This window comes from Triturus cristatus, chromosome 9, assembly GCF_964204655.1.
Source record: "Triturus cristatus chromosome 9, aTriCri1.1, whole genome shotgun sequence".
In the NCBI taxonomy this organism is placed as follows: domain Eukaryota; kingdom Metazoa; phylum Chordata; class Amphibia; order Caudata; family Salamandridae; genus Triturus; species Triturus cristatus.
Window position 1 is genome coordinate 532670865 of NC_140592.1, and position 27224 is coordinate 532698088.

Below are 27224 nucleotides of genomic sequence, written 5' to 3' on the forward strand. Positions count from 1 at the left end.
TTGACTCTCATTTTCATGTCACTTATCGTTGTTGTTTAAACGATTTTGCTATTTTTTATCACACACTGTTCCTATGCTATCGCAGTTTTTTGCATGGCTCCGCGTTGTGGCGCGGAACATTTTCCTGTACAAAACTGATGTCTGCACGCCAGGAGGGGCTTATATGGCTCCATTGACGTCACTTCCGTGGACGACGTCAGGACGAAGCCGGGCGACGCCACCTCCCGGCGAACAGAGGTATTGCTGGGGAAAAAGATTTTCCAGATCCAGTCTGACACCTGGGGAGATATTCTAAGTTAAGGAATCTGCGGCTAGACTGTGTCTCTACCAGATATATCGTTACCGAAGGTAAGTAACTTTTCCTTCAGCAGTGTAAAGGCACTCTACCTCTAAATGCATGTGTAATGGACATGCTTCTGTTTTTCTACTCAGACACAACCCCTCTTCGAGCTCCGCTGCTCCAATAATGTGGTGCATCTACACACCTGTGCGGATTCCTGCGCCATATTGGCCAACCTCATGCAGTATGTGATGAGCAACGGAGACCTCCACCCACCACCAAAGCAGGACAGCCCAACAGAGATCGCTGGACAGAAGTTACAGGTATGGCACCTTCACTGTGTTTTGTAATTGGGCATGCACCTAATCAGCGAATGCATTCATGTGAGCGTAGCATTTGGCCTTACTGCAGTACTCAGCGGTGAAAGATTTGATGTGCCAAAGGTCTTCAAACAGGAGTTCTTCCTGTTTGACCTAGTAACTTAATTCAATAAATCTATCTTTCTCGAATACATGAGTTGCATCTGATTTAGTATGTAGTAGTGATAACTAGATAAGGTATATTAATAGGGCGTCTTGAGATTTGCACAATGGGCTTATTAGAGAATCACATGCTGTACGTATCCGAACTGTTAATCATTAGTATGAATAGGAATAGGAATTCTTGGATGTTGATATGAAACCTCAATCTGTAATTAAAAATAACATGGAATCTGGAACTGATAGCATGAATGCAGCCATTTTTAAAGGTTCGAAGGCTCTAATGAGCTCTATATAGAGTATATCTGAAAGATTTCGTACCTTAGAATTACCCTAAGGCGTCAGACTGGGTCTGGATATTTTTCTTTAGCAGTACCCCTGCACGTCATTAGGTGGCGTCGGTCCACTCCGCACCCGTTGTTGGCGTCATGGTCACCGGAATTATGTTGCGGTGTCTAGTTAGACACCGCCTCTGCACGCTGACGTCAGTTCTTTCTTTCTCCGCGCCTGCCTTGCGCAGATCTGGAGAGCTGCACCTTTAGTAATTGTTTAACTTCGTTTTTTTCTCAACTTTTGTCGAATTGTGTTTGAGTCTTCCGACTCCTGGTGTACGAGGGGTGTCCCATCAACGGACTGGGTTTAAGCCGTGCGAGGCCTGTAACCGCCTAATGTTGGGGTGCCTGGAGCGCGACCACAAACCGAAGTCATTCTCCGACTTCAGGCTCATGAATCTGAAGTCTTTGCGGGAGCAGTTCTGAAAGCTGTTGGAGGCCCGGCAGTCGGCACCGCGTCGTTCAAGGTCTCGTCGAGAGGAAGGTCTCTGGACTGGACGCGGCGCCGCCACCATCATTTGTCTTATAGATCTTTGGGTAAGTCGAAGCACAAGCAGAAAGCAAAGAAGCAGCATCGCTCTTCACCTTCTTCCTGTCTGTCAGCCGACGCGACGCGGGACCCGGAGCGTTGTCGCTCCCCAGCTCTGTCTTTGGAGCCTGTTCCTGAGACGGCTCCAAGGTTCCCTCCTTTTCCCGGTGCCGGAACGTCTCCTGTCCAGCTTTGAGCTTTCTACGAGGCGCTTCACAGCATCTTTGGGCAGCCCGACTCTGCCGGCGCACCTTCGGGCCCTGCGGACTCGGTTGATGGCCCTGAGATTTCAATGCTGGCGGCTCCGGCGCTGGAAGGCCCTCAAGGATCCAGGCCTGGATCCGGATTGACGCCGGTCGACCTCACTGTATCTACCCCAGCGCCCATCACGATGACGATGCCCCTGGCGCTGGTCGAGCCGCTGACTGGCGCCGACCCCATCCTCACCCTCGACTTGGAAACGGCACTGGACCAACGTCGGCACCGGCGCGGCAGGGATCTTTACTGCCACTGTTTATTCCTGGTGTTCCTTTTAGGCCTGATTGGCAACCAGAGGAGGATGAGGAAGACTGGGAGGGGTCGGTGGACCCTTTAGCTGATCAACTTGATGAGCTGGACTGGCGAGAGGACCTGGGTGACGCAAGTGGTCTGGATACCTCCCCAGACTTTGGCATGCTTTCTCCCCCTACTGTGGCTATGGAGGAGGGAGCATCATATGCAGTGGTGTTGAGTAGGGCGGGTGAGGCCTTGGGCCTGGAGCATCCTACAGGACTAACCTCCTGACAGAGGTGCTTCAACTGGCAGCGGCTGCTTCGAAACCCCTTCTGCCCTTCAATGAACCCCTCACTGACGTCCTTCTGGGCACTAGAACCAAGCCCATCACAGCAGCCCCTGTGAACAGGATGATTGCCCGACACCACTGCCCGGCCCCAGGCGACACACTTTTCCTCTCCCAACACCTGACCCCGGAGAGCTTGGTGATCCAAGCCTCGTCCTCTAAAGGTACATACCCTACTGCTCCCCCAGATAGGGAGTCCAAGAAGCTGGACCATCTTGGAAAGAAGATGTTTTCTTATTCCAGCTTAGCGCTGCAGTCTGGGATACCGCATGATTCTTGTGCCATTATACCCGTACAATGTGGAATACGGTTGGGCAAGTACTGCCACAGTGCCTGAGGGAAGCCTGGTCATTCTCACTCCCCTGCAGCAGCCTCCAAACCCTCCTAGTCTGACCTTTCAGGGCCACCAGATGCCAGTGGGCGGTAGGATGCGCCGTCACCTCCCCCACTGGCACAACATCCCGTCGGACAGGTGGGTTTTGCAGATATTCCGAAGTGGCTACTCCCTCCCCTTCGAGACTACCCCTCCCTCCATGCCACCATCTTTCCACCGCATGTCGGAGGATCATTTGGCCCTTCTCCGCAGGAAAGTTGCAGCTCTCTTGGCCAAGGGAGCTATCAGAAGGGTCCCTGTGCCAGTAGTAGGTTGTGGTTGCTACTCCCACAACTTACTGGTACCCAAGAAGGACAAAGGCCTGCATCCTATCTTATACTTCAGGGGAGTCAATCGCTTCCTCTGAAAGCAGAAGTTGAAGATGCTCACTTTGGCTCAGGTCCTGTCTGCCCTCGACCCCGGAGACTGGATGGTAGCGTTGGACTTGCAGCATGCATATTTCCATATTCCGCCCTGCTGGCCTACAGTCGTTAGCCTGCGGTTCACAGTGGGCCACGAACACTTTCAGTTCACCGTTCTCCCTTTTTGGCCTTACCAGCGCCCCCGGGTGTTCACGAAAGTGATGGCGGTGGTCGCAGCTCATCTGTGCAGATCAGGGTTTCCAGTCTTCCCCTATCTCGACGAGTGGCTGGTGAAGGCTGGTTCGCCCAGGCTGTCGTCTCCCACCTCCAGACTATGGCGGACCTCCTGAATGCACTGGGGTTCACTATCAACATGCTGAAGATACAGCGCAGTTTTGGGTTTATCCTCCCGAACAGCTAGTCCGGGATATTCAGGCTATGATACCGATGTTTCAACCTCTATCCCAGATTTTGGTGAGAATGACCCTCAGGCTGCTGGGCCTCATGGCCGACTGCATCCTGCTGGTGGATCATGCCAGGTGGCATATGCGGGCTCCGCAGTGGGACCTGAAGTTCCAGTCGGGCGCAGCATCTGGGCAATCTTTCGGACATTGTCCAGATCTCGGAGGGGACTGCACGTCAATTGCAGGGGTGGTTAATGAACCAAGATTGAGTTAGCGGCAGATCCCTCTCCCTTCCCCAACCAGAGCTGATATCCTGGGATTAGGCTGTCACCTGGGAGAGGCGGAGATCAGAGGACTCTGGTCTCCGGCGGAGTCCAGCCTCCACATCAATCTTTTGGAGCTCCGTGCAATTCGTCTGGTACTGAAGGCATCATTCCATCTATAAAAGGAAGAGTAATGCAGGTGTTCACAGACAACACCACCACCATGTGGTACTGCAACAAACAGAGCGGGGTGGGGTCGTGGACCTATGTCATGAGGATGTTCTCCTTTGGACATGGCTGGAACATCAGGGCATGTCCTTGGTGGTTCAACACCTGGCAGGTTCTTGGAACTTCAGGGCGGACAGCCATCAGTACATTATGGATCATGAATGGCATCTTCACTCGGAGGTGGTGCAAGGTCTCTTTCAGCTGTGGGGAGAACATTGGTTAGATCTGTTCGCCATCGAAAAGAATGTGCAATGTCAGCAGTTCTGCACTTTGGAATTTCCAAGGCGGCACTCGCTCTGTGGCGCTTTTCGTCTCGAGTGGAGCTCAGGCATCTTATATGCCATTCTGCCAGTACCACTTCTGGCCCGATTGCTGAAGAAGATCAAGCGCGACCCGGCCCAAGTCATTCTTGTGGCTCCGGATTGGGCATGAAGAGTCTGGTACCCCGGGGCCTTGAGCATGGCCATCAATCCTCCGATCAGTGTCTCTTCGGGAGGATCTTCTGTCGCAGTTGCCGGGGACGGACCTCCACCCAAACCTGTCCAGTCTCCACCTCATTTCATGGAGATTGACCTGCATTAGTTGACCGCTTTTGATCTTGTGCCCGAAGTCTGTAATGTCATCGTGGCAGCCAGGTGTCCCTCAACCATGTCTGTATACGCCAGTAGATGGAACAGGTTTGTGGCATGGTGCACAGCAAAGGCTGTGGATCCCCTTTCTGCCCCGCTTTCGGAGGTACTCTTGTTCATCCTTTCTTTAGCCCAGCAGGTCTCTGCCCCGGGCACTCTTAAAGGCTACCTTTTGGCCATATCTGCCTTTCTTCGCCCTTCTGATCAGCCTTCTCTTTTCAAGTCAGCTATTGTAAATAGATTTCTAAAGGGCATTACTCATCTATTTCCTCCTTCTCCTTTCATAATGCCCCAGTGGAACTTGAATCTTGTCTTGACATTCCTTATGTGTGCTCCCTTCAAGCCTCTACATAACTCCTTTATCAGACTCCTTACTTTGAAGACTGCCTTCCATGTCGCCATCACCTCTGCCCGCAGAGTGAGTGAGCTTCAAGCTGTGTCCTCAAAACCTCCTTTTCTGGACCCCCGAAATCTCAGACCGCATTGCATTATATGCTGACTATATTTTGTTCTTCCTAAAGGACCCTCAAAGATCAGGCCCCAGGATACTTCAAGTTATGCACGTCTTTGGCAAAACATCAGGCCCGTATATGAATAACTATAAAATCGCAGTTGTGGCCAATAAAAGGGGCAATGGGCAATTGCCGAAAGGCAGAGTGTCTCACACTGGTGGCACACGGCTTCATATATCTGGGAGTATATATATATCCGACAACCAAACTTGCGTGGGAGCGCAATTTAGAATCAGCAGTAGAGAGAGTCAAAACCGAGGTGAAACACTGGTCAACCCTTCCCTTATCCCTGTACGGAAGATCAGCCATCATCTGAAAGAAACACTGTAGTTAGATTCCTCACCTTAAAATATCCCCAGGCGTCAGGCTGGATCCGGAAAGATTTTTCGTCAGCAATACCCCTTGCGCGTCGCTAGGCGTCGTCTGTGGCTCCGCGTCCGTCATCGGTGTCGTGCGCCGGAATGACGTCGTCGGAGTACTTAGAGGCCGCCCTCGCGCGCTGACGTCAGTTCTTCTTATTTCCGCACCAGACAACGCCGATCCGGGAAGAGCTTACCCCTTAGTCACTTTTTGACTAAACTTTTTTGACTCTTTTTGGTCTTCTGTCAACTCGACTGGTGCCGGTAGGATGCCTGGTTTTAAGGCCTGTGACTCCTGTCATTGACTGATGTCGGTGACGGACCACCATCGCCGGTGCCTTTACTGCCTGGGGCCCGAACACGATGCGGAGTCGTGCCTCGACTGTCAGGCCTTGACCTCGAAGGCTAGGCGGGAGTGGTCCCGTAAGCTTCTCGCGCTTCGGCACTCGGCTCCGCGCCGTTCACGGTCCTGCTCCAGGAGGAGGTCCAAGGACCGGTCGCGGAGCCGCAGTCACCATCATCGCTCGTCGCGCTCAAAGTCTTCGGGTAAGTCGAAGCGCTCGAAGAAGTCCAAGAGGCAACACCGCTCTTCGGACTCCCCTCGCCGGTCGCGCGACTTGGTCGAGGGTGGTCCCACCCCCGCGGCTCCATCGGAGACGCAGGAGCCGCGTCCGTCTCCATACCCGCCGGTCCCTGGGACTGCGCGACTCCGGCGGAGTTCAGTGCCTTCCTCTCGGCCATGAGTGGCCTGGCTCCGCCGTTCGGGCCCCACGGGCTCGACTGGGCGACCTCGCGAGCCGGCGGCTCCGGCCCCGGCGCCGTCGACGACTTCGGTCCCGACGCCGCAGGTCCCCGAGGGATCCAGGCCTGGATCTCTGCCGGCGCCGGTCAACCTCACGACGCCCCCTCCGCCTGCGCCGATCCCGGTTCCGCCCCCGTCGCCGTCCCCGGATGACGCCGTTCCCCGGTTTAGTCCCGGTCCGGGCCCGGCGCCTGTGCGGCGCCGCTCGACGCCGCATCTGACACGATGCATGAGCATTTCATCTACCGCCCGGCTCCGGTTATTCCTCCTGTTTATCAGGAATCGGATGACGGGGGCGACTGGGAGGGGTCTGAGGACCCTATGGCCAGACAGGCCAGACGAACTGGGGGATGCCAGTGGTCTGGACACCTCCCCTGACGCTGGTTTCATCTCTCCTCTGACTGTGGCCTCGGAGGAAGGTGCAGCTTTTTCAGTGGTGCTGCACAAGGCGGCCGATGCCCTTGGGCTGGAGTTGCCTGCTGTGGCCGTGAGGACTAACGTCCTCACAGAAGTGCTTCAACCGTCAGCAAGCTCCACAGAGCCTCTGCTGCAGTTCAATGAGGCACTCATAGACGTTCTGTAGGGCACCTGGTCCAAGCCCTCCACAGTACCTCCTGTGGATCGGAACGTGGCCCGGTGCCACCGCCCTGCTCCGGGCGACCCCGGTTTTCTGTCCCAACACCCCACTCCCGAGAATCTGGTTATCCAGGCCTCAACTTACCAATCCTCCTTCCCGTCCGCTCCTCCGGATCGGGAATCCAAGAGGCTGGAACAGTTCGGAAAGAAGCTGACCGTTATTCCCACTCTCTGTGGGATACGGTGGTGGACGTGCTGCCCCTGTGTCCGGAGGAGGCCCGGTCACGGCTCACCCAGGCGCTTGCTGATGGGCGAGATGCAGCACGGCATGCCATACGGTGTGGACTAGACACCACGGACTCGCTGGGGCAGGCAATTTCGGCCACGGTGGCGCTTCGTCGCCACGCCTGGCTACGGTCCACGTCTTTCTCGGGGGATGTCCAGAGTACCCTCATGGATATGCCCTTTGATGGCACTCGCCTTTTTGGCGAGAAGGCGGCTAGTGCGCTGGCTCGTTTCAAGGACTCCCGGGCTACGGCCAAGTCCTTGGGTCTTTCGGCCCCGCGGCCGCAAACTTCTGCCTTTCGTCCCTTTCATGGCCAAGGAAGGGGCGCCTCCTCACGTCCGCCTAGCCTCCGGCCGCAGAACCAACCTGCACGCGGTCGCAGACGTGGATTCCGCCGAGGCGGTACTGGAGAGCAACGTGCCGGTCAGTCCACATCCACCCCGGCAGCATCCGCCTCAAAGCCCTCCTAGTGCGAGCTTTCAGGTCCATTCCACGCCAGTGGGCGCCAGAGTTTGCCATCACCTGCTCCACTGGCGTTTCGTCACGTTGGACAGGTGGGTGCTGCAAATCGTCCGAAGGGGCTACTCCCTCCCCTTCGAAATGACCCCTACAGCCATGCCACCACTGTAGGAGAGTAGGGTCTGCTTTCTATGTTCACCCCCACTTTCTGCTTTTGCTTCACTGGTTTTCGACTTAGATGTGGCTGTGAGCCTGCTAATCAGACCCACAGCCCAGCTGTTCTCTCTTTAAATTCATACTATGTACTTTAGGTACATAACCCAATTGGTAAGGATCACCCTCTAGGGCCCTGAACAGTGTACCTTAGGTACCCAGGGCATGGGTGTACCCTAGGCCTACCAGGGGCTGCAGCATGTATTATGCCACCCCTGGCTGGCCTTCCATCATGACACAACTGGCTGATCACTCAGCTGGGGCAAGGTTGTGTAATCACCCCTTGCTTAGGTGTAGTATTCCTACACCTACCTTATATATAGACACATGGGTAACCTATCAGTCACTCCTATGGCAGGCCTTAACAATCCTGAAGGCAGAATGCTTGGTAACATGTGAGATGGTGCTCTAGCATGAGCTGAGCCTGTCTGCAGCTTTCGGAACCATGTCCTTATAGCTGTTCTATGATATCGCCTACCATATACTCTTAAAGTGCCTTCTAATCCTCGCGGTTATGGTAACTATGGTTTGGCTTTATCAAAACATGTCGTGTAAGGTGTCTAACACTTTGGAATACTACCCCCACACCATTTCTGGCGATGAGGATAGTATTCCCCCCTTCTAGAGGAAGAAGACATGTTGAAGACCTACTACCTGGTTAAAGTTAACCAGAGCCCCAGCATCACAAAATAGATGCTGCTGCCACAGACACAAGTCTGACCTCCTGCTGCTGGGAGACCTTCCAGCGAGGGAGGCTTGGACAATAGGTTTCCTGCCTTGGGAGGTGCTAGCACCACCCTAGACAGGACTTAGTGTATTGGGGCAGGGAGGGATGAAAGAAACGAGACACTGCCTGGGGCACACAAGGTGTCCCATGCATAGTCCGGTTCAAAACGGTGCTGGGGCACTCCAGCCCCAGTCCTGGCGCGAAACTGGACAAAGGGAAGGGGGTGTAACCAACCCCCTCCCTGGTCCCACCCATAGGAGGGACCTAGCAGGTAACCCAGCCCCCCAGATTAGTATAAGAGTGGGAGCTGAGTCCCTAGGACTTTGGATTATCCTGAAAACTGAAACTTGAACAGAAACTCTGGACCTTCGACATTCGACTACGGAAGAAGACTGAAGAATCTCCCTTGTGGCCAAGGAGTGGCCACCCTGTGCAAACAGGCACCATCAAGCGACCTGCCGTTTGCTTTGCCTAAAGTACTACGAGGAACCGACTGCAGAGCCCGACCAGCGCCTTGACTTCCAGACTTCTCCGACCCTGATCCACATCAAAGCTGAGATCCGTGGAGGCGACGAGAGACGTGGGACCGGCTACCTGGGAAAATTGGCTACTTGCTTCCAGCGCAGCTTCTGAGGCATCCTCGAAGTTGTGCTCTGGGGATTGAGAAGCCCCAACCCCGAGCACCATCTGCACCGAAGATCAGCCCTCCACACTCCACGAGTTCTGCGTGGGGCCCTTCTGCATTTCCTGCTCGACGCGTCTGTCCGGTTGCTTGCCCGTTGGCTAGTAGCATTTGTGACGACGAACCTTTAACTTTCCACCACTGGTTTGGTTCCTCCAGACTGGCCCTTGCTTCCCTGTGAAAGAGAAGCACCTCAGGCCATCCTGGTCTGCAACAGAAGCGAATCCTTCATCCTGCGTGGGTTGCGCTTACAAAGGCTTGTTGGGTCCGAATTCGACATTGACGCCACCGACAGCAAGAGCCCTCGTGGGACAGCTCGCCTCCTGGTTCTGGTCGTCCTCGACGACTCCTGGTACCCGTGGCTGCTGCGACAAGCTTCACCTCTTCACCTGCATCTTCACGACATCGCCTGGTTCCTTCCTGGTTCCTTCCCGGCTCCTGGCTGGTGACCTAGACTCTGTCCCCTCTGCTTGCAGGTACCCTCCTTCTTGATTCCAATCTTGGGATCCACCGGACACTCTTCACTGACTGCCTGTCAGCATCTTTTCTTCAGGCATCCATAGGAGTCGACGACGAAACCCGACGCAAGTTCACACCTATGCACCCGCAGCCCGTGGGCTAGGTAAAACTTGAGTACTCCGGTGCTCACAAGGGTATTGACTTTCCTAGGGTCTAGTTTCCAAGTCTCCTTCCGAAGTGTCCTAAAACTCTTTATTTCTAAACATTACTATTTCTATCGACTTTAACGCATTACGCGTGAGTGTTTCCACTCTGCACCTGAATCCCGTGGGCCTCCCACTGCCTAGCAACTGGTAGTATAGTGTAGCCCCAGCGATTCCCTAGGCCTAACCTGTGTTCGTGACAGTGGTTCTTATACCACTTACTTAGTATATGGTTTGCGTGGCCCCTTGGGCCTAACTGTATTACTTACCTGTGTGACTTATGTATGCTTAAATAAGACTGTGTTGTACTTACCTCTAATCTCATAAAGAGTGCTGAGGGTATTTTGACTAGAATAAATACATTCTATTTTTATATATATCTGTTGTGGTGTCCTTTCATTTGGTATTCAAGGGATTGCAAATGGTATAACAGCTGGCTTCACATGCCTTACAGAGTTTAGCCTAAGACTGCTCTTGTCCATGCTACCACTAGGATAGCTGGTCTATAAGGTTGACTTTACAACCAATCACCATAAGGGTTGTTTGGACTGATACAAGGTGTACACTAAAACTAGTGACATCATATCAGGCCAACTTCTCACATTGGTGAGCAGCGGTTGGGATCTGAGCTTGCAGTTGTGATACCATTGCAATCTTGAGATATCAAATTGAAAGATCACAAGGATATTTGTAAGGTACATATAACATAGCTTATAAATACTTAAGTTCTACTGAACTTAGTTGTTGTAGGTTGAAGGGCCTAGCACTCCCTGACTACAACTACTAGAGAGGTTTTAGTAGATACAACTAGTGTAGGTAGGTGCACACACCACACCCTCACTAGATCATGTCTCTGAGAGGAGATCAAGATGATTCTCTCCCAGGAGGGGGATATCCTAGAAAGATACCCTCTAGATATGATACCCTAAATTTTCAGGAGATGAGACAATTGTGTACCTCCAGAAAGTTAAAACAGGGTTCAAACCCTACCCTCATTCATCTAGTGGAGATCTTAGAAGGGTATGATGCTCAGAGAGCCTCCCAGGATGGTACCTTAGGTACCAATGAGGGCCTACCCTCCGCAGAAGGCTCCCCTCACAACACTGATCTAGATGAGTCAGGAGGGACTTCAGAAGATGAGGTAGACAGCCAGGTCCAAGTTAGGAGACTTAGCCAGGCTAACTTAAGCCTACATGGGAGTCTGAATGGGGTCATTCAGACTCCCATGTAGGCTTAAGTTAGCCTGGCTGTAGAGTGGAGTGGCATAGAGAGGAGTAGAGATCCGGGGGCAAGAGGCTGTAGAGTGGAGTGGCATAGAGAGGAGTAGAGATCCGGGGGCAAGATGGCGGCCGCGTAGTTGCGGTCGTTAGCAGCAGGTCGCAAGGAGGATGAAGATCGAAATCTGAGATCACCTTGGAGAAAACGGGACGGGACGGTGTTATTACGGACTGGAGGAGAACCGAGCTTGGGATGATTCTTTTATTCCGTTGTGACTGTGGCTGTGGTTCAGGCAGCGGTATACTTCCTGCATTGGCGGCTTCGGCTCTGTGTTCCTTCTACCGGTGGAGACTTTTGGCGGGCTGTGGGCGGAGACAGTGGTGGTTGCGAAGGCAGCGGAGACCGCGGAAGCAGCGGAAGCAGCGGGACGGAGCCGGCTGCCCTCTGGAGGGGTCGCGGGATTTTGGTGGTGCGTACGGTGAGGAAAATCCAGGCAGCTTGTGCCCCCCCTCGTTAAGACCTGACACCCGACTGTCAAATACCGATATCATGCCCCCCAAAGGAAGCAACTCTAGAGCGGCCGGGGTTAAAAAGAAGGGCGGAACGGATGGTGGAATGGCATCGCAGGAGCAAGCTAAAAAACCGGTTGAGATTCATCTCTCCTCCGTCAGGAAGCAACAGTTAGCCGGTAAGACCCGCCAGTGCACTGCTGCCCCTGCTATCACAGTTCCCTCTATTGTTAGTATGTTTCTCAAATCCGGCAAGGAGAAGGGAGCTAAAAGTACTCTCCTTTTGGATCCTGGTGAGGGAACACACGAAAAGCAATATCCTTCTACTAAAGACTGTAGTATTAATGTGGGGGGAGCATCAGTTACCTCTTTTTCTGATCAAGGGAATACGCAGGCCGCTGCCTCAACGACGACTATTGTTACCCCCACTGGGAAGCCTCCTGATGATACAGTTGAGGTGTGCTTAACTGTAGGGAGTCCTGAGGTTTCAGTTACCTCTATCTCTGATGGAGGGAATACGCTGGCTGTTACTAAAGACTGTAGTATTAATGTGCTGGGGGGAGCTCCAGTTACCTCGTTTTCTGATGGAGGGAATATGCAGGCTGTTACTTCAACGACGATTATCGCTACCCCTACTGGGAAGCCTCCGGATGATATAGGTGAGATCTCCTTAACTGTAGGGAGTCCTAAGATGGGCCATCAGCTTAGTGAAGGAGTACAGCTTTGGAAGGAGCTCTCACATGAGACAGGCAGTGCCCCCTCAGGCACTCTTGGGACTGCCCCTGCCCTTGGGGACTCAGAGTCGAGTGCACTGGAAAAAGTCTCTAGCGAATGTTTTTTCTCAGTGTCCGAGTGGTCAGATGATGATGAACATCGCTCTTCCTCAGATGGCAGCACACATGGTACGGATAGCGATATTGAGCAGGAGCCTCCCATTACCGTGGTCCGGCAAGGTGCAATCCTAAAGGAGCAAACCAATCATGATAACAGCTGGGCTCACCCGCTGGCCATGTCATCACAAGCAAGCCCTTTTGGGGTCACCGCTCAGGTGGCCCTACTGGAATCAATTCACCAGGAAATTATTTCTCATCGAGAGGATACACGCCAAGACAGTAAGAAGACACAAGCCGCAATAAGGAAAATGCAGGGGGCTGTGAGGAGGCTGTCAAAGGTTAGCGCCTCATTGGGTGACAGAGTATCAAATCTGGAGGAGAGGATTGTGTCCTCAGAAGCTCAGGCCGCGGATGCTGTAAACAAAGCTGATGCCCAGCTTTCACAGGTGTCGGATATTCAATGGAAATTGGAGGACTTGGAGAACAGGCAAAGACGGAATAATCTCAGGGTCTTGGGGGTTCCAGAGGGGGCTGAAGGGTCGGATATCAGAGCCTTTATCCTTAAACTGTTTGCTCTAGCATTCCCGGAGCTTGCCTCTTGGAATTGGCAGTCCGAGATTCAGAGGGCTCACCGTACCCCCTTTAAAGTTCGCACAAATTCCAGAGTAGGGGACAAGCCGAGGGCAATCCTGATTTTCTTCGGCAATTTCACATTAAGGCAACTAGTTGCGGAGAAAGCTAGACCTGATGCAAAGAGGACTGCCGAAGGAGTGTCTTTTTTTTGTTCGCCCGGATTTTTCCCATGCCACGGTCGAAAGGAGATGGAGGTTAAGGCAGCTTATAAAACCTTTCTAGGACAAGAAGCTACAAGCATATCTGATAAACCCGGCCCAGCTAAAAATTATCAAGGAAGGGAAATCGTTTTATTTCACCTCTGAGATCAAGGCGAAGGAGTTTCTCGATTCTCTGGACAATTAGGTACTATGGTTTATTTATGCGGGGGCATTGCCCTTAGTGGTTCTTCTTTTTTCCCTCCAGGTTTAATCTATATGGTTTTTTTTTTTCTCGATCTTTTGGATCTATATGTGGGAATTCTTCTCTTTATTCTCTTTATTCCTCGTTTGCGACCTCTGCACACATCACATGCACAGACTAGGTCTGAGCGCCTCATCTAAGGGGGTTGGGGAGGGGGAGGGGCGCTTGGGAGGGTTGGGGTGGGGGGGGGGTTCAGGGGGGTTGGCTCAGATTAGGGGGCTTAAAAAAAAAAATCAGTTGATTAGGTGTTGTAGAATGATTTATAGCTTTGAAATTTGCTTTATTGCTGACATACTAAATGCCTGTCTAGGTAATGCTATTTTCTATAGGGCTTTTGCTTTGGCTTTGGCTAGGTTGTTTAGAAAACTCCTATCAATATGAGCATGAGTATTAAAATTGGCACTATCAATGTTTGTGGTTTGAATGACTGGAAGAAGCGTCAAGGGCTGGAGTTTTTAGTTGAACAAAATAGGCTAGATTTAATTTGTTTACAGGAGACCCACCTCCCCTGGGCCAAACGTAATTTGATGAATATAAGAGGGTATGAGTTGATCGCCTGCTCGTCACAGACTTCTATGATTAGGGGTGTGGCAGTACTGGCCAGAACTTTACTAGGGGGTGTGAAGAGGGTTAAAAGTGACAGGGTAGGCCGCTGGGTCATTGCAGAGTTAGCTATAGGAGTCACAATTTGCTCTATTTATGGTTCAAACTGCGATGACCCAGATATCTTTGATTATTTGGAAGAAGAGCTGGCAGTTTGGCCAATACCTCTTATACTCTGTGGGGACTTAAATATCTCTGTAGCTTGGCATAATTCGGCCGAATATCGAGGAATGAAACCTAGGGTGTATCGAGCACTGTCCTCCCTTATATCTACACATGGGCTTAAAGATGTCTGGGGCGAAAAGGAACCTCAGGACCCAGGGTTCACATATTTTTCAAACCCGTTCCAAAAATTCTCTAAATTAGATTATTTCTTTATTTCTCAATCGGAAGTAAATAAGGTTACTATCGAGAAACTCCCCAGATTAATTTCCGATCACAATCCTCTTGTTTTGTCATATAGGGCTGATGGTTTGGGTAAAAAGCACTCGAATTGGACTTTCGAAAGAAAATTATTATCAGATCGGAGGTATATCGAACATATTAAAAAGTGGTCTGGGGAGTTTTTTGATGCAAACAGATACAGTGCCTCTAGGAATGGGGTTTGGGAAGCTTATAAGGCTGCTTTTAGGGGGGAAACTATTAGTTGCTCGGCTAGGTTAAGGAAGGAGGATAAGGCAATGGTGGATGAACTTATGGTTGATTTGGCAAAAGCGGAGTTGCAGCACAGCAAACAAATAGGCAGGGGATCGGATGGGTTGGAGTGCTTTAGGAAAATGGCGGTTATTAAAGCTGATTTGCAGAAATTGGTTACACATAAGGCGGTCGTGGAGTACCAGGCTTCAAAGACGAAGCGATATGAGACCGGGGAACAGGCGGGTAGGATTCTGGCACTACGCATTAGACAGGATAGATCAAAGAGTGCTATCTTAAGTATACAGGATGAGGGAAAAACTTACTCGGAGACCAAAGACATATTAAATGTCTTTAAAAAGTTTTATCATAAACTATATGACGACGAGAACTTTCAAAGTGAACAGTATGACTGCCATAGTTTAGAGAATGGGAATACAGGCCCGTTACTTGATACAGCCTTAAGAGAGGAGCTTGATAGGGATCTAACGATAATTGAGATTAAAGATGCCCTCCGAGAATTAGCTGTCGGGAAAGCGGTGGGTCCCGACGGAATCCCTATGGAGGTGTATAAAACCTTGGAAAATGAGTTACTTCCCATTTTGCTGGATCTTTTTAATGGCATTTTGTGTTCAGGTTTGATTCCAGACTCCGGGAAGGAGACCAATATCATTATCTTTCATAAAAAAGGTAAGCCCAAAGAGAAACCGGGATCTTATCGGCCTATCAAAATTTGGGCTAAAAGGTTGGGGAGGGTCATTGGAGGTCTTGTTTCCCCATGGCAGCATGGGTTTGTGCCCGGGCGGGGCACCACGGACCACACTCGTCGGGCCATAACTCTTTTTGATTCCCATGCTGCTGCGGGGAGGGAGATGGCCATGATCCTCCTCGACGCAGAGAAAGCCTTTGACCGCGTAGTCTGGAACTTTTTATGGCATGTTCTCGCTCTCAGGGGCTTCGGTCCCAAGATCATCAAAGCTCTGCGAGCCATGTATTTAGACCCTGTGGCCAGGGTGTCGGTAATGGGCGAGAAGTCGGAGAAGATTTTGATCAAAAGAGGCACGCGGCAGGGGTGCCCCTGCTCCCCGATCTTATTTGCACTTTATATTGACCCCTTGATCCTAAAGATATTGGGCTGCCACCGGATTTGCCCTGTCATCTCTAATGGTTATACAACTAAGCTGTTGGCGTATGCGGATGACCTGGCGATTTTTACTAGTGACCCACATCAGGCAATGCCCGCATTAGTGGAGCTGGCCAAGGAATTTGGGAGTAGGTCTGGCTACCTGCTGAATGAAGAGAAGACCCAGATCATCTGTACGAAGAATATTACGAGATTAGATAATAGATATTTAGACTCAGCAGTCTATCTTGGGGTTAATATTAATGTGGACGTAGATAAAATCATCATGGAAAATTATAGCCCTCTCATGACTGTAATGGAAGCAGAGCTAAAAAGGCTTGATGTTTTACACCTCTCCCTGGTGGGAAGGGTAAATGTACTAAAAATGTCTTTTTTTCCTAAGATTCTTTATTTGTTTCGAGCTATTCCGTTATTATTGGAGGAAAAAATCTTAAAAAATCTCGAAGGCCTTTTCAATAGGTTCATTTGGCAATACGGGAAAACCAGACGCTCGATGAATCTTATGTCACTCCCGCCTGATAGAGGTGGTTTGGCTCTTCCTAACCTTCGGTTATATCATCTATCTTGTCTACTTGCTCATATGTCAATACTCTTTCACCGTGATTCTAGTCTAGTAGTGGCCCAGGGAAGTCATCAGCCCCCCCCCTCTATTTTTGAGCTCCTTTTTGGGAAAAGTGCTATAGGGCTACTCTTAAGGGAGGTTGATAGGAGATTTTATAAAAAGCCTAGACTGAAGGTAGCGAATGGGATTTGGGGGACTTGGAAAGCAGTCCAAAAGCTGTTGGTAATCCCGAAGTACAACCCTTATCTCCTTCTCTGGAATTCTAATTTATTTCCGTTTTTGGGTATGAATTTGAGTAATCCTCTTTGGAGCGAAAATGGTATTAGATTCGTAGGTGATTTGTTGGAGGGGGAGGAATTCTTAAGCTTTGAAGCACTTCAGTTGAAATTCGGGATCTCTTCTAATCACTGGTTCTTGTATGGTCAGATAGTAAAAACAGTGACAGCTTTTAGACCAAGAATCACAACATCCACTAGTTTTCCTCTGGTCGACTATATTGGGAACGGGGGTAGTAAAATCAAAATTATATATAGCCATCTGTTGGAGGGAATACAGGACGATCTAGAGAAAGTTGAGTCCTCATTAGCAGTCAAAACAGGCGATCCTGATGTGGACCTAGATCTTGCTTTAATGTTAAATAAGAAATTATTTCGTTCATCTAACCTGAGGGCACAGCACTATAAAACAATTTTTAATTTGTATTTTACGCTGGCAAAACTTGCGGCGTGGGGTTTGGTGACGAAGGACAGTTGCCCTAGATGCGATAAAAGCCCAGCGGATTTAATACACATGTTCTACCAGTGTGAAAAGTTATCTATCATATTGAAAGAATTATCAACCTTTTTGGAGGGGCTTTTATTTATAAATGTAAAATTATTATCTCTCCCACATTGATGGTAATGGGAGTAGATAGAAGTATGAAATTATGTAATAATGCGGAAGCTCTGGTCTTTATTTGTATAGCTGTCCTTCACATTATTATTTCTGCAGGTTGGAAGGATTCTTCTCCTCCTACATTTCAAATGTGGCTGGCAAGGTTGCTTGGGATCCATAATATAGAATCTTGTTTATTTGAATTAAAAAGTCCCGCAGTAAGGGATAAGGGGCGGGCCATCTGGGCTCCATTAACCAGCTGGAGAAACCGTTAGCAGCCGTTCATTTAAGTATTTCCTTTTCTGCACTTACATGTTAAAAGTTTATTAAGGCATTTGATGAATAATCAATTTTACTGTCTTGTTGATTTTCTGTGTATAACATCTGTCAACTCAATAAAAAAAAAAAAAAAAAAAAAAAGGGAGTCTGAATGGGGTCCCCCCATTCAGACCCTCAAGTGGACTTAACCAGAGAAGCAGGAGAGGAAGATCCCCTTCCAGGGAATCTATCCACTCCCATGTCTCTAATAGCTCCAATGCCTCTTCTCACAGGGGAATGACTTCTCCACAGAGAAAAGAGCATCAGGCCAGAATGAGGGAAGTCAATCTGAGAATTGAAAGGGAAGAACTTGCCCTTGCCAAAGAGAGACTTGCTCTGGCCAGAGAGCAAAAGTTAAGTGGGTTAGGACCCACTGGTGGCAGCAATATCCCTAAGGATAGAGACAGGACCTATGATAATAGAAACCTGAGCAAGATTGTCCCTCCCTACAAGTGTGGGGATGACATCCACAAATGGATAACTGCTTTGGGGAGGGCTTGCAAAGTACAGCAGGTACCCCAAAGTCAGTGGGCAGCTATCTGGTGGCTCTCCTTCTCTGAGAAAGGTAGAGACAAGCTCCTCACAGTTAGTGATGAGGATGCTGACAATTACACTGTCCTGAAGAGTGCTCTGATTGATGGGTTTGGCCTAACCACTCAACAATACAGGTTGTTGTTCAGGGATACCCAGAAGACACAGACTCAGGACTGGACTGACTTTGTAGATTGTGCCACTAAGGCTTTGGAAGGCTGGTTATTGGGTTGTAAGGTTAAGGACTATACAGGATGGTATAATTTGATCATGAGAGAACAAATCCTTAACAACTGTCAAAACCAGTTACTGCGTCAACACTTGATTGACTCTGACCTAACTTCTCCCCAGGAATTGGGAAAGAAGGCAGATAGGTGGGTCAGGACTAGAGTTAAGCAGAGAAACCAGAACCAGGGCGGTGATCAGAAAAAGGCAGACCAGAAGGGTAATGAGCAGAAATCAAAAGACCAGAAGTCTTCACCAGGCCCCCAAAAGGCTCAGGGGGAGGGTGGTCCCAAAAAGGATAAAAAGAAAGATGGCCAAAAGAAACCTTGGTGTAACTATTGTAAGTCCAATTCCCATTGGTTTAGTGAATGCACCAAAAAGGACAAGCCCCCAGCCACCATTGCCCCTAAAGCAACTGTACCCCCTAGTCCATCTGTAAGTGGTGGTTCCCAGCAAAAGGGTGTAATAGGGTTAACCCTGGGAACTGAAGTGGATTCTGGCCTAGTCAGAATACCCACTCAGGCTGTTCTGATCTGTGATGGGGACATAGCTTTGTCCTCTACTGTGGGTCCCAGTAACCTGGGCAAGTACATACAGACTCCTTTGATCAACAATAGAAAGGCTCAGGCCTACAGGGACACAGGTGCTAGTGTCACAATGGTGACACCTGCCTTTGTGGACCCTGGACAGATCATGCTAGGTGAGAATTACCTAGTGACCAACGCTAGCAATGCCACTACCTCCCATAGTGTGGCAATTGTTAACTTCTCCTGGGGAGGGGTAACTGGCCTCAAGAAAGTTGTGGTGATTTCAGACCTTCCTGTAGAGTGTCTGTTGGGAAATGACCTTGAAACTTCAGTGTGGGCTGAAGTGGAGTATAGGACCCATGCAGAAATGCTGGGAATAGATGCACATGTCCTTGCTGTGACTAGGTCACAGGCCAAAAAGTGCAACACTGAACAAGTGCTGGATCCTGGGACAATGGACCAGACACAACCCAAGAGAAAGAGCAGTAGGGTTAAGGCTGTGCCTTCCCCCCTGCCTCAGGTAGAGAGTCAGCCCTCACAGGAGGAGGATTCTGAGAGCCCTAAAGGAAGTGCCCTAGAAGAACTGGACCCTGACCAGGTTGAGTTTCTTGGGACAGGGGGACCTTCAAGAGCAGATCTGAGGCAGGCCCAATTAGACTGTCCTTCTCTTGAACCCCTCAGACAGCAGGCTGCTGCTGAGGCTGCAGGGAATGCTCAAGGTACCCATAGAGTGTATTGGGATGAAGGGCTACTGTACTCAGAGGCTAGAGACCCCAAGCCTGGTGCGTCCAGGAGGTTGGTCATATCATTGAGTTTTAGAGGCTTCCTTCTTACCTTGGCCCATGATATTCCCCTTGCAGGACACTTAGGCCAGAATAAGACTTGAGACAGACTTGTCGCTCACTTTCACTGGCCTCACATGTCAGAGGATACCAAGGAGTTTTGTCGCTCCTGTGTCACCTGCCAAGCCAGTGGCAAATCAGGTGGCACCACCAAGGCCCCCCTCATACCACTACCTGTGGTGGGGGTCCCCTTTGAGAGATGTGGGGTTTGACATTGTTGGACCAATGGACCCCCCAACAGAATCTGGGCACAGATTCATACTGGTGATAGTGGACCATGCCACCAGGTACGCAGAAGCTATGCCCCTGAGGACCACAACAGCTCCTGTTGTGGCAAGGGCCCTACTTGGAGTATTCTCCAGAGTGGGTTTTCCAAAGGAGGTTGTCTCTGACAGAGGTGCCAACTTCATGTCAGGCTATTTAACTGCAATGTGGAAGGAGTGTGGTGTGAACTACAAATTCACTACACCCTATCACCCACAATGCAATGGGCTTGTGGAAAGGTTCAACAAGACCCTAAAAGGGATGATAAAAGGTTTACCAGACAAGCTTAGGCGAAGATGGGACATCCTTTTACCCTGCCTTCTGTTTGCTTACAGAGAGGTCCCACAAAAGGGGGATGGCTACAGCCCTTTTGAGCTTTTGTTTGGGCATCCTGTAACAGGACCCCTGTGTCTAGTAAGGGAAGGACGGGAGAGACCTCTCAGACAACCCAAACTGGATATAGTGGATTATGTACTTGGCCTCCGCTCCAGGATGGCAGAGTATATGAAGAAGGCTACTAAAAACCTTGAGGCAAGCCAAGAACTCCAAAAAGCTTGGCATGACCAAAAGGCTGTGCTGACTGTGTACCAGCCAGGACAGAAAGTGTGGGTGTTGGAGCCAGTGGCCCCAGCAGCACTCCAGGACAAATGGGCTGGACCCCCACACTATTGTTGAACAGAAGGGAGAAGTCACGTACTTGGTGGACCTTGGGACTCCCAGAAGCCCCCACAGGGTGCTTCATGTCAATAGGTTAAAGGCATATATTGACAGGGCAGACATGGGCTTACTCATGGCTACAGATGAGGGGCAGGAGGAAGAGAGTGACCCTCTCCCAGACCTGCTGACTCAGAACCCTGATGATGGTTCAGTTGATGGTGTGGTCTTTTCTGACAGCCTCACTGTTCATCAGCAACAGGACTGCAGACAAGTTCTGCAGGCCTATAGACATGTGTTCTCTCTGACCCCAAGTCAGACAAACTGGTGCACCCATGAGGTGGACACTGGTGATAGTCTGCCTGTGAAGAGTAAAATCTACAGGCAACCTGACCATGTGTTTTGAATGTAGCTTCTCACCAATAAGCCACACCCAATCCCTGCACTCCCACCTGGGAGGCAAATAACAAAATGCAAAGACTCTATCACTTTTAGAATAAGGCTTGGGGTTTATTACATAATACTCTCTAAACAAAGGCTATCTCAGATACCAAATGCATAAGATTCAAATATATGTAGCAAACTTATAATCTAAAGGCATGAATCAATAACTGAGCAAACTATAATACTGATTAATAAACGAGCAATAACTGATATAAGATAAGGTACACTGGACGTCCTGCAAGAGATCAGAAAGATATACATATATAGAGAGCAGAGGAGTACTCTGGATGTGCACCTCCCACACCACAAAGAAAACACCTCCAATGATCAAAGAACCACACAACTCAATACATCACCTGGTGCATACACTGCCCACTTCTGACTGGGGGTATTACAGCCGGGGATCAGAGCTCAGCAAGCCAGGGTTCAATCCGAGATAGACACGTCTGCCCTCGCTCGGAATCCAAACTCCCAGTTTCTCAGCCTGCAACCCTCAGCTATATACACACTAGAAGATTCGTGAAAGACCTCCTCCCACCGCCAGAGGAATTTTACCAGAACTGGCCAAGTTCCAATCAAGCATCTCCATGGCAGTAAGGAGCTCTCAAGTCTCTTCCTCCATTCGCACTTCTTCCAGCCTCTGTCTTGACGAAGCTCTCACAAGGCCCTCCACAGTACACTAAACAAAAACAATCGCTCAGGAAAACACCAAGACCTTGAATGTGAATAACCCAAACAACTTGAAAGCACGGCTGTGCACGCAGCAGCAAGGCAGAGTCAGATATGAGGCCCTGTCAAAGGCAATAGTCTGCACCTATAATTCTCATCCACACAACTTACAAGCACCACTGTGCACACAGAAAAGTTTGAAGCAAGGTAAAGTCAGAAGGCAGAATGACATTAGACTATGTCAAAGCCAATAGGTCAAAGTCATAATTCACCTAACCCATATAACATTATACACTTAATCCCTCAGTATACAACATTGAGCACATGTGTGCACCACCACCCACAAGACTGCACCTCAACATCCCATACCTTCTATTCTTGGAAAGACTATTCAACTAAAAGACAGAAGAAAAGCAGGCATATGCAAACCCATCCTACATTAAGGCTAAGGTAACCTAACACACTTAAGTCAATACAGAATGGTGGTGGTTGAGGGTCATCATAGGGTGTCAGACCACAAAAGTGGCTGATTCACTACACCATGTCAGGGACTGCATAAAGATTGAGGTACAAAAGATGTTGGAGCTGGGAGTCATTGAACCTTCAGAGAGCCCTTGGGCTAGTCCTGTAGTTCTTGTGCCAAAACCTCACACCCAAGATGGTAAGAGAGAGATGAGGTTTTGCGTGGATTACAGAGGTCTCAATGCTGTCACTAGGACAGATGCCCACCCAATACCTAGGGCAGATGAGCTCATTGACAGATTGGCAGCTGCCAAGTTTTTGAGTACATTTGACCTGACAGCAGGCTACTGGCAAATCAGACTAGCTGAGAGTGCAAAGGCAAAAACACCTTTCTCAACCCCAGGAGGACATTATCAATTTGTGGTAATGCCCTTTGGCTTGAAGAAAGCACCTGCCACTTTCCAAAGGTTGGTGAATCAAGTCCTTACAGGCCTGGATGACGACTGTGCAGCTTATCTTGATGATATTGCTGTCTTTAGCTCCACCTGGGAGGATCACCTGGTCCACCTGAGGAATGTTTTAGAGGCCCTGCAAAAGGCAGGCCTCACTATCAAGGCCACTAAGTGCCAGATAGGGCAGAGCAAGGTTGTGTACCTGGGCCACCTAGTAGGTGGGGGTCAGGTTCAACCGCTGGAGAGCAAGATCCAGACCATAAAGAACTGGACTCCTCCAATTACCCAGACACAGGTCAGAGCTTTCTTGGGCCTGACTGGGTACTACAGAAAGTTTGTTAAGAACTATGGGTCCATTGTGACACCACTTAATGACTTGACCTCTAAGAAGATGCCAAAGATAGTTCAGTGGACAGTAAGCTGTCAGAAGGCATTTGATGACCTGAAGCAGGCCATGTGCACTGCACCTATTCTGAAAAGTCCAGACTACTCCAAAGAGTTCACTGTCCAGACAGATGCTTCTGAGTTGGGTGTGGGAGCTGTTCTTTCACAACTGAATATAGATGGTCAAGACCAGCCCTTTGCTTTTATTAGTAGAAGGCTGACCCCTAGAGAGAAACGTTGGTCAGCTATTGAGAGGGAGGCCTTTGCTGTGGTTTGGGCCCTGAAGAAGCTGAGGCCATACCTGTTTGGCACTCACTTCAAGATTCAGACAGACCATAAGCCCCTCTTGTGGCTAAATCAGATGAAGGGTGAAAATCCCAAACTTCTTAGGTGGTCCATTTCCCTACTGGGGATGGACTTCACAGTGGAACATAGACCTGGGACTGACCATGCCAATGCAGATGGACTCTGTAGATATTTTCACTTAGAACATGAAGACTCAACTGGTCAAGGTTAGTTTAATGTCCCTAGGTTTGGGGGGGGGGGGTTGTGTAGGAGAGTAGGGTCTGCTTTCTGTGTTCACCCCCACTTTTTGCTTTTGCTTCACTAGTTTTCGACTTATCGACTTAGATGTGGCTGTGAGCCTGCTAATCAGACCCACAGCCCAGCTGTTCTCTCTCTAAATTCATACTATGTACTTTAGGTACATAACCCAATTGGTAAGGATCACCCTCTAGGGCCCTGTACAGTGTACCTTAGGTACCCAGGGCATGGGTGTACCCTAGGCCTACCAGGGGCTGCAGCATGTATTATGCCACCCCTGGCTGGCCTTCCATCATGACACAACTGGCTGATCACTCAGCTGGGGCAAGGTCGTGTAATCACCCCTTGCTTAGGTGTAGTATTCCTACACCTACCTTATATATAGACACATGGGTAACCTATCAGTCACTCCTATGGCAGGCCTTAACAATCCTGAAGGCAGAGTGCTTGGTAACATGTGAGATGGTGCTCTAGTATGAGCTGAGCCTGTCTGCAGCTTTCGGAACCATGTCCTTATAGCTGTTCTATGATATCGCTTACCATATACTCTTAAAGTGCCTTATAATCCTCGCGGTTATGGTAACTATGGTTTGGCTTTATCAAAACATGTCGTGTAAGGTGTCTAACACTTTGGAATAATACCCCCACACCATTTCTGGTGATGAGGATAGTATTCCCCCCTTCTAGAGGGAGAAGACATGTTGAAGACCTACTACTTGGTTAAAGTTAACCAGAGCCCCAGCATCACAAAATGGATGCTGCTGCCACAGACACTAGTCTGACCTCCTGCTGCTGGGAGACCTTCCAGCGAGGGAGGCTTGGACAATAGGTTTCCTGCCTTGGGAGGTGCTAGCACCACCCTAGACAGTACTTAGTGTATTGGGGCAGGGAGGGATGAAAGAAACGAGACACTGCCTGGGGCACACAAGGTGTCCCATGCGTAGTCCGGTTCAAACCGGTGCTGGGGCACTCCATCCCCAGTCCTGGCGCGAGACTGGACAAAGGGAAGGGGGTGTAACCACCCCCCTCCCTGGTCCCACCCATAGGAGGGACCTAGCAGGTGACCCAGCCCCCCAGATTAGTATAAGAGTGGGAGCTGAGTCCCTAGGACTTTGGATTATCCTGAAAACTGAAACTTGAACAGAAACTCTGGACCTTCGACATTCGACTACGGAAGAAGACTGAAGAATCTCCCTTGTGGCCAAGGAGTGGCCACCCTGTGCTAACAGGCACCATCAAGCGACCTGCCGTTTGCTTTGCCTAAAGTTCTACGAGGAACCGACTGCAGAGCCCGACCAGCGCCTTGACTTCCAGACTTCTCCAACCCTGATCCACATCCACAGCAAAGCTGAGATCCGTGGAGGCGACAAGAGACGTTGGACCTAGGAAAATTGGCTACTTGCTTCCAGCGCAGCTTCTGAGGCATCCTCGAAGTTGTGCTCTGGGGATTGAGAAGCCCCAACCCCGAGCACCATCTGCACCGAAGATCAGCCCTCCACACTCCACGAGTTCTGCGTGGGGCCCTTCTGCATTTTCCTGCTCGACGCGTCTGTCCGGTTGCTTGCCCGTTGGCTAGTAGCCTTTGTGACGATGAACCTTTAACTTTCCACCGCTGGTTTGGTTCCTCCAGACTGGCCCTTGCTTCCCTGTGAAAGAGAAGCACCTAAGGCCTTCCTGGTCTGCAACAGAAGCGAATCCTTCATCCTGCGTGGGTTGCGCTTGCCAAGGCTTGTTGGGTCCGAATTCGACATCGACGCCGCCAACAGCAAGAGCCCTCGTGGGACAGCTCGCCTCCTGGTTCTGGTCGTCCTCGACGCCTCCTGGTACCCGTGGCTGCTGCGACAAGCTTCACCTCTTCACCTGCATCTTCACGACATCGCCTGGTTCCTTCCTGGTTCCTTCCCGGCTCCTGGCTGGTGACCTAGACTCTGTCCCCTCTGCTTGCAGGTACCCTCCTTCTTGATTCCAATCTTGGGATCCACCGGACACTCTTCACTGACTGCCTGTCAGCATCTTTTCTTCAGGCATCTTTTCTTCAGGCATCCATAGGAGTCGACGACGAAACCTGACGCAAGTTCACACCTATGCACCCGCAGCCCGTGGGCTAGGTAACTTGAGTACTCCGGTGCTCACAAGGGTATTGACTATCCTAGGGTCTAGTTTCCAAGTCTCCAACTCCTAGCTCCTTCCGAAGTGTCCTAAAACTCTTTGTTTCTAAACATTACTATTTCTATCGACTTTAACGCATTACGCGTGAGTGTTTGCACTCTGCACCTGAATCCCGTGGGCCTCCCACTGCCTAGCAACTGGTAGTATAGTGTAGCCCCAGCGATTCCCTAGGCCTAGGCCTAACCTGTGTTCGTGACAGTGGTTCTTATACCACTTACTTAGTATATGGTTTGCGTGGCCCCTAGGGCCTAACTGTATTACTTACCTGTGTGACTCATGTATGCTTAAATAAGACTGTGTTGTACTTACCTCGAATCTCATAAAGAGTGCTGAGGGTATTTTGACTAGAATAAATACATTCTATTTTTATATATATCTGTTGTGGTGTCCTTTCATTTGGTATTCAAGGGATTGCAAATGGTATAACAGCTGGCTTCACATGCCATACAGAGTTTAGCCTAAGACTGCTCTTGTCCATGCTACCACTAGGATAGCTGGTCTATAAGGTTGACTTTACAACCAATCACCATAAGGGTTGTTTGGACTGATACAAGGTGTACACTAAAACTAGTGACATAATATATCAGGCCAACTTCTCACAACCACAGTACCACCGCATGTCGGGGGATCACTTGAATCTTCTCTGGGGGGAAGTTACGGCCCTGTTGGCCAAAGAGGCCGTCGAGCGCATTCCTGGTCCAGAAGTAGGTCGTGGTTGCTATTCCCACTACTTTCTGGTTCCCAAGAAGGGCAAAGGGGGCCTACGCCCTATCTTGGACCTCAGGAGCGTCAACGCCTTCCTCCGGAAGGAGCGGTTCAAGATGCTCACCTTAGCTCAGGTTCTGGCTGCCCTAGACCCAGGAGACTGGATGGTAGCGTTGGACTTGCAGGACGCTTATTTTCACATCCCCGTCCTGCCGGCCCACCGGCGTTACCTGCGATTCACGGTGGGTCAGGAGCATTTTCAATTCACCGTGCTCCCCTTCGGCCTCACCAGTGCCCCTCGGGTGTTCACGAAAGTGATGGCGGTGGTCGCAGCTCATCTGCGCAGATCATGGGTTCCAGTCTTCCCCTATCTCGACGACTGGCTGTTGAAGGCGGGCTCGCCCCAGGCAGTCGGCTCCCACCTCCAGACTACGGCCGAACTCCTGCATTTGCTGGGGTTCTCCATCAATGTGCCGAAGCCACACCTGAGACCCTCCCAGAAGCTCCTCTTCATCGGAGCGGTTCTAGATTCGGCGCAGTTCCGGGCCTATCCTCCGGAGCAGCGGGTCCGGGATATTCAGGCTCTGATTCCCATCTTTCGGCCTCTATCCTGGGTTTCGGTCAGGTTGG

The 27224-nt window shown here is 50.2% G+C and overlaps 1 protein-coding gene across 1 annotated transcript in view; it reads left to right on the forward strand.

Annotated features, from left to right (window-relative positions):
• ATG2A (autophagy related 2A) overlaps positions 1 to 27224 on the forward strand; it is a 2561659-nt gene that overhangs the window by 1573846 nt on the left and 960589 nt on the right. Inside the window, exon 28 of the mRNA XM_085625535.1 lies at positions 433 to 603. Within this exon, the coding sequence (XP_085481661.1) occupies positions 433 to 603 (171 nt within the window). The remainder of the gene's footprint in view (positions 1 to 432; positions 604 to 27224) is intronic.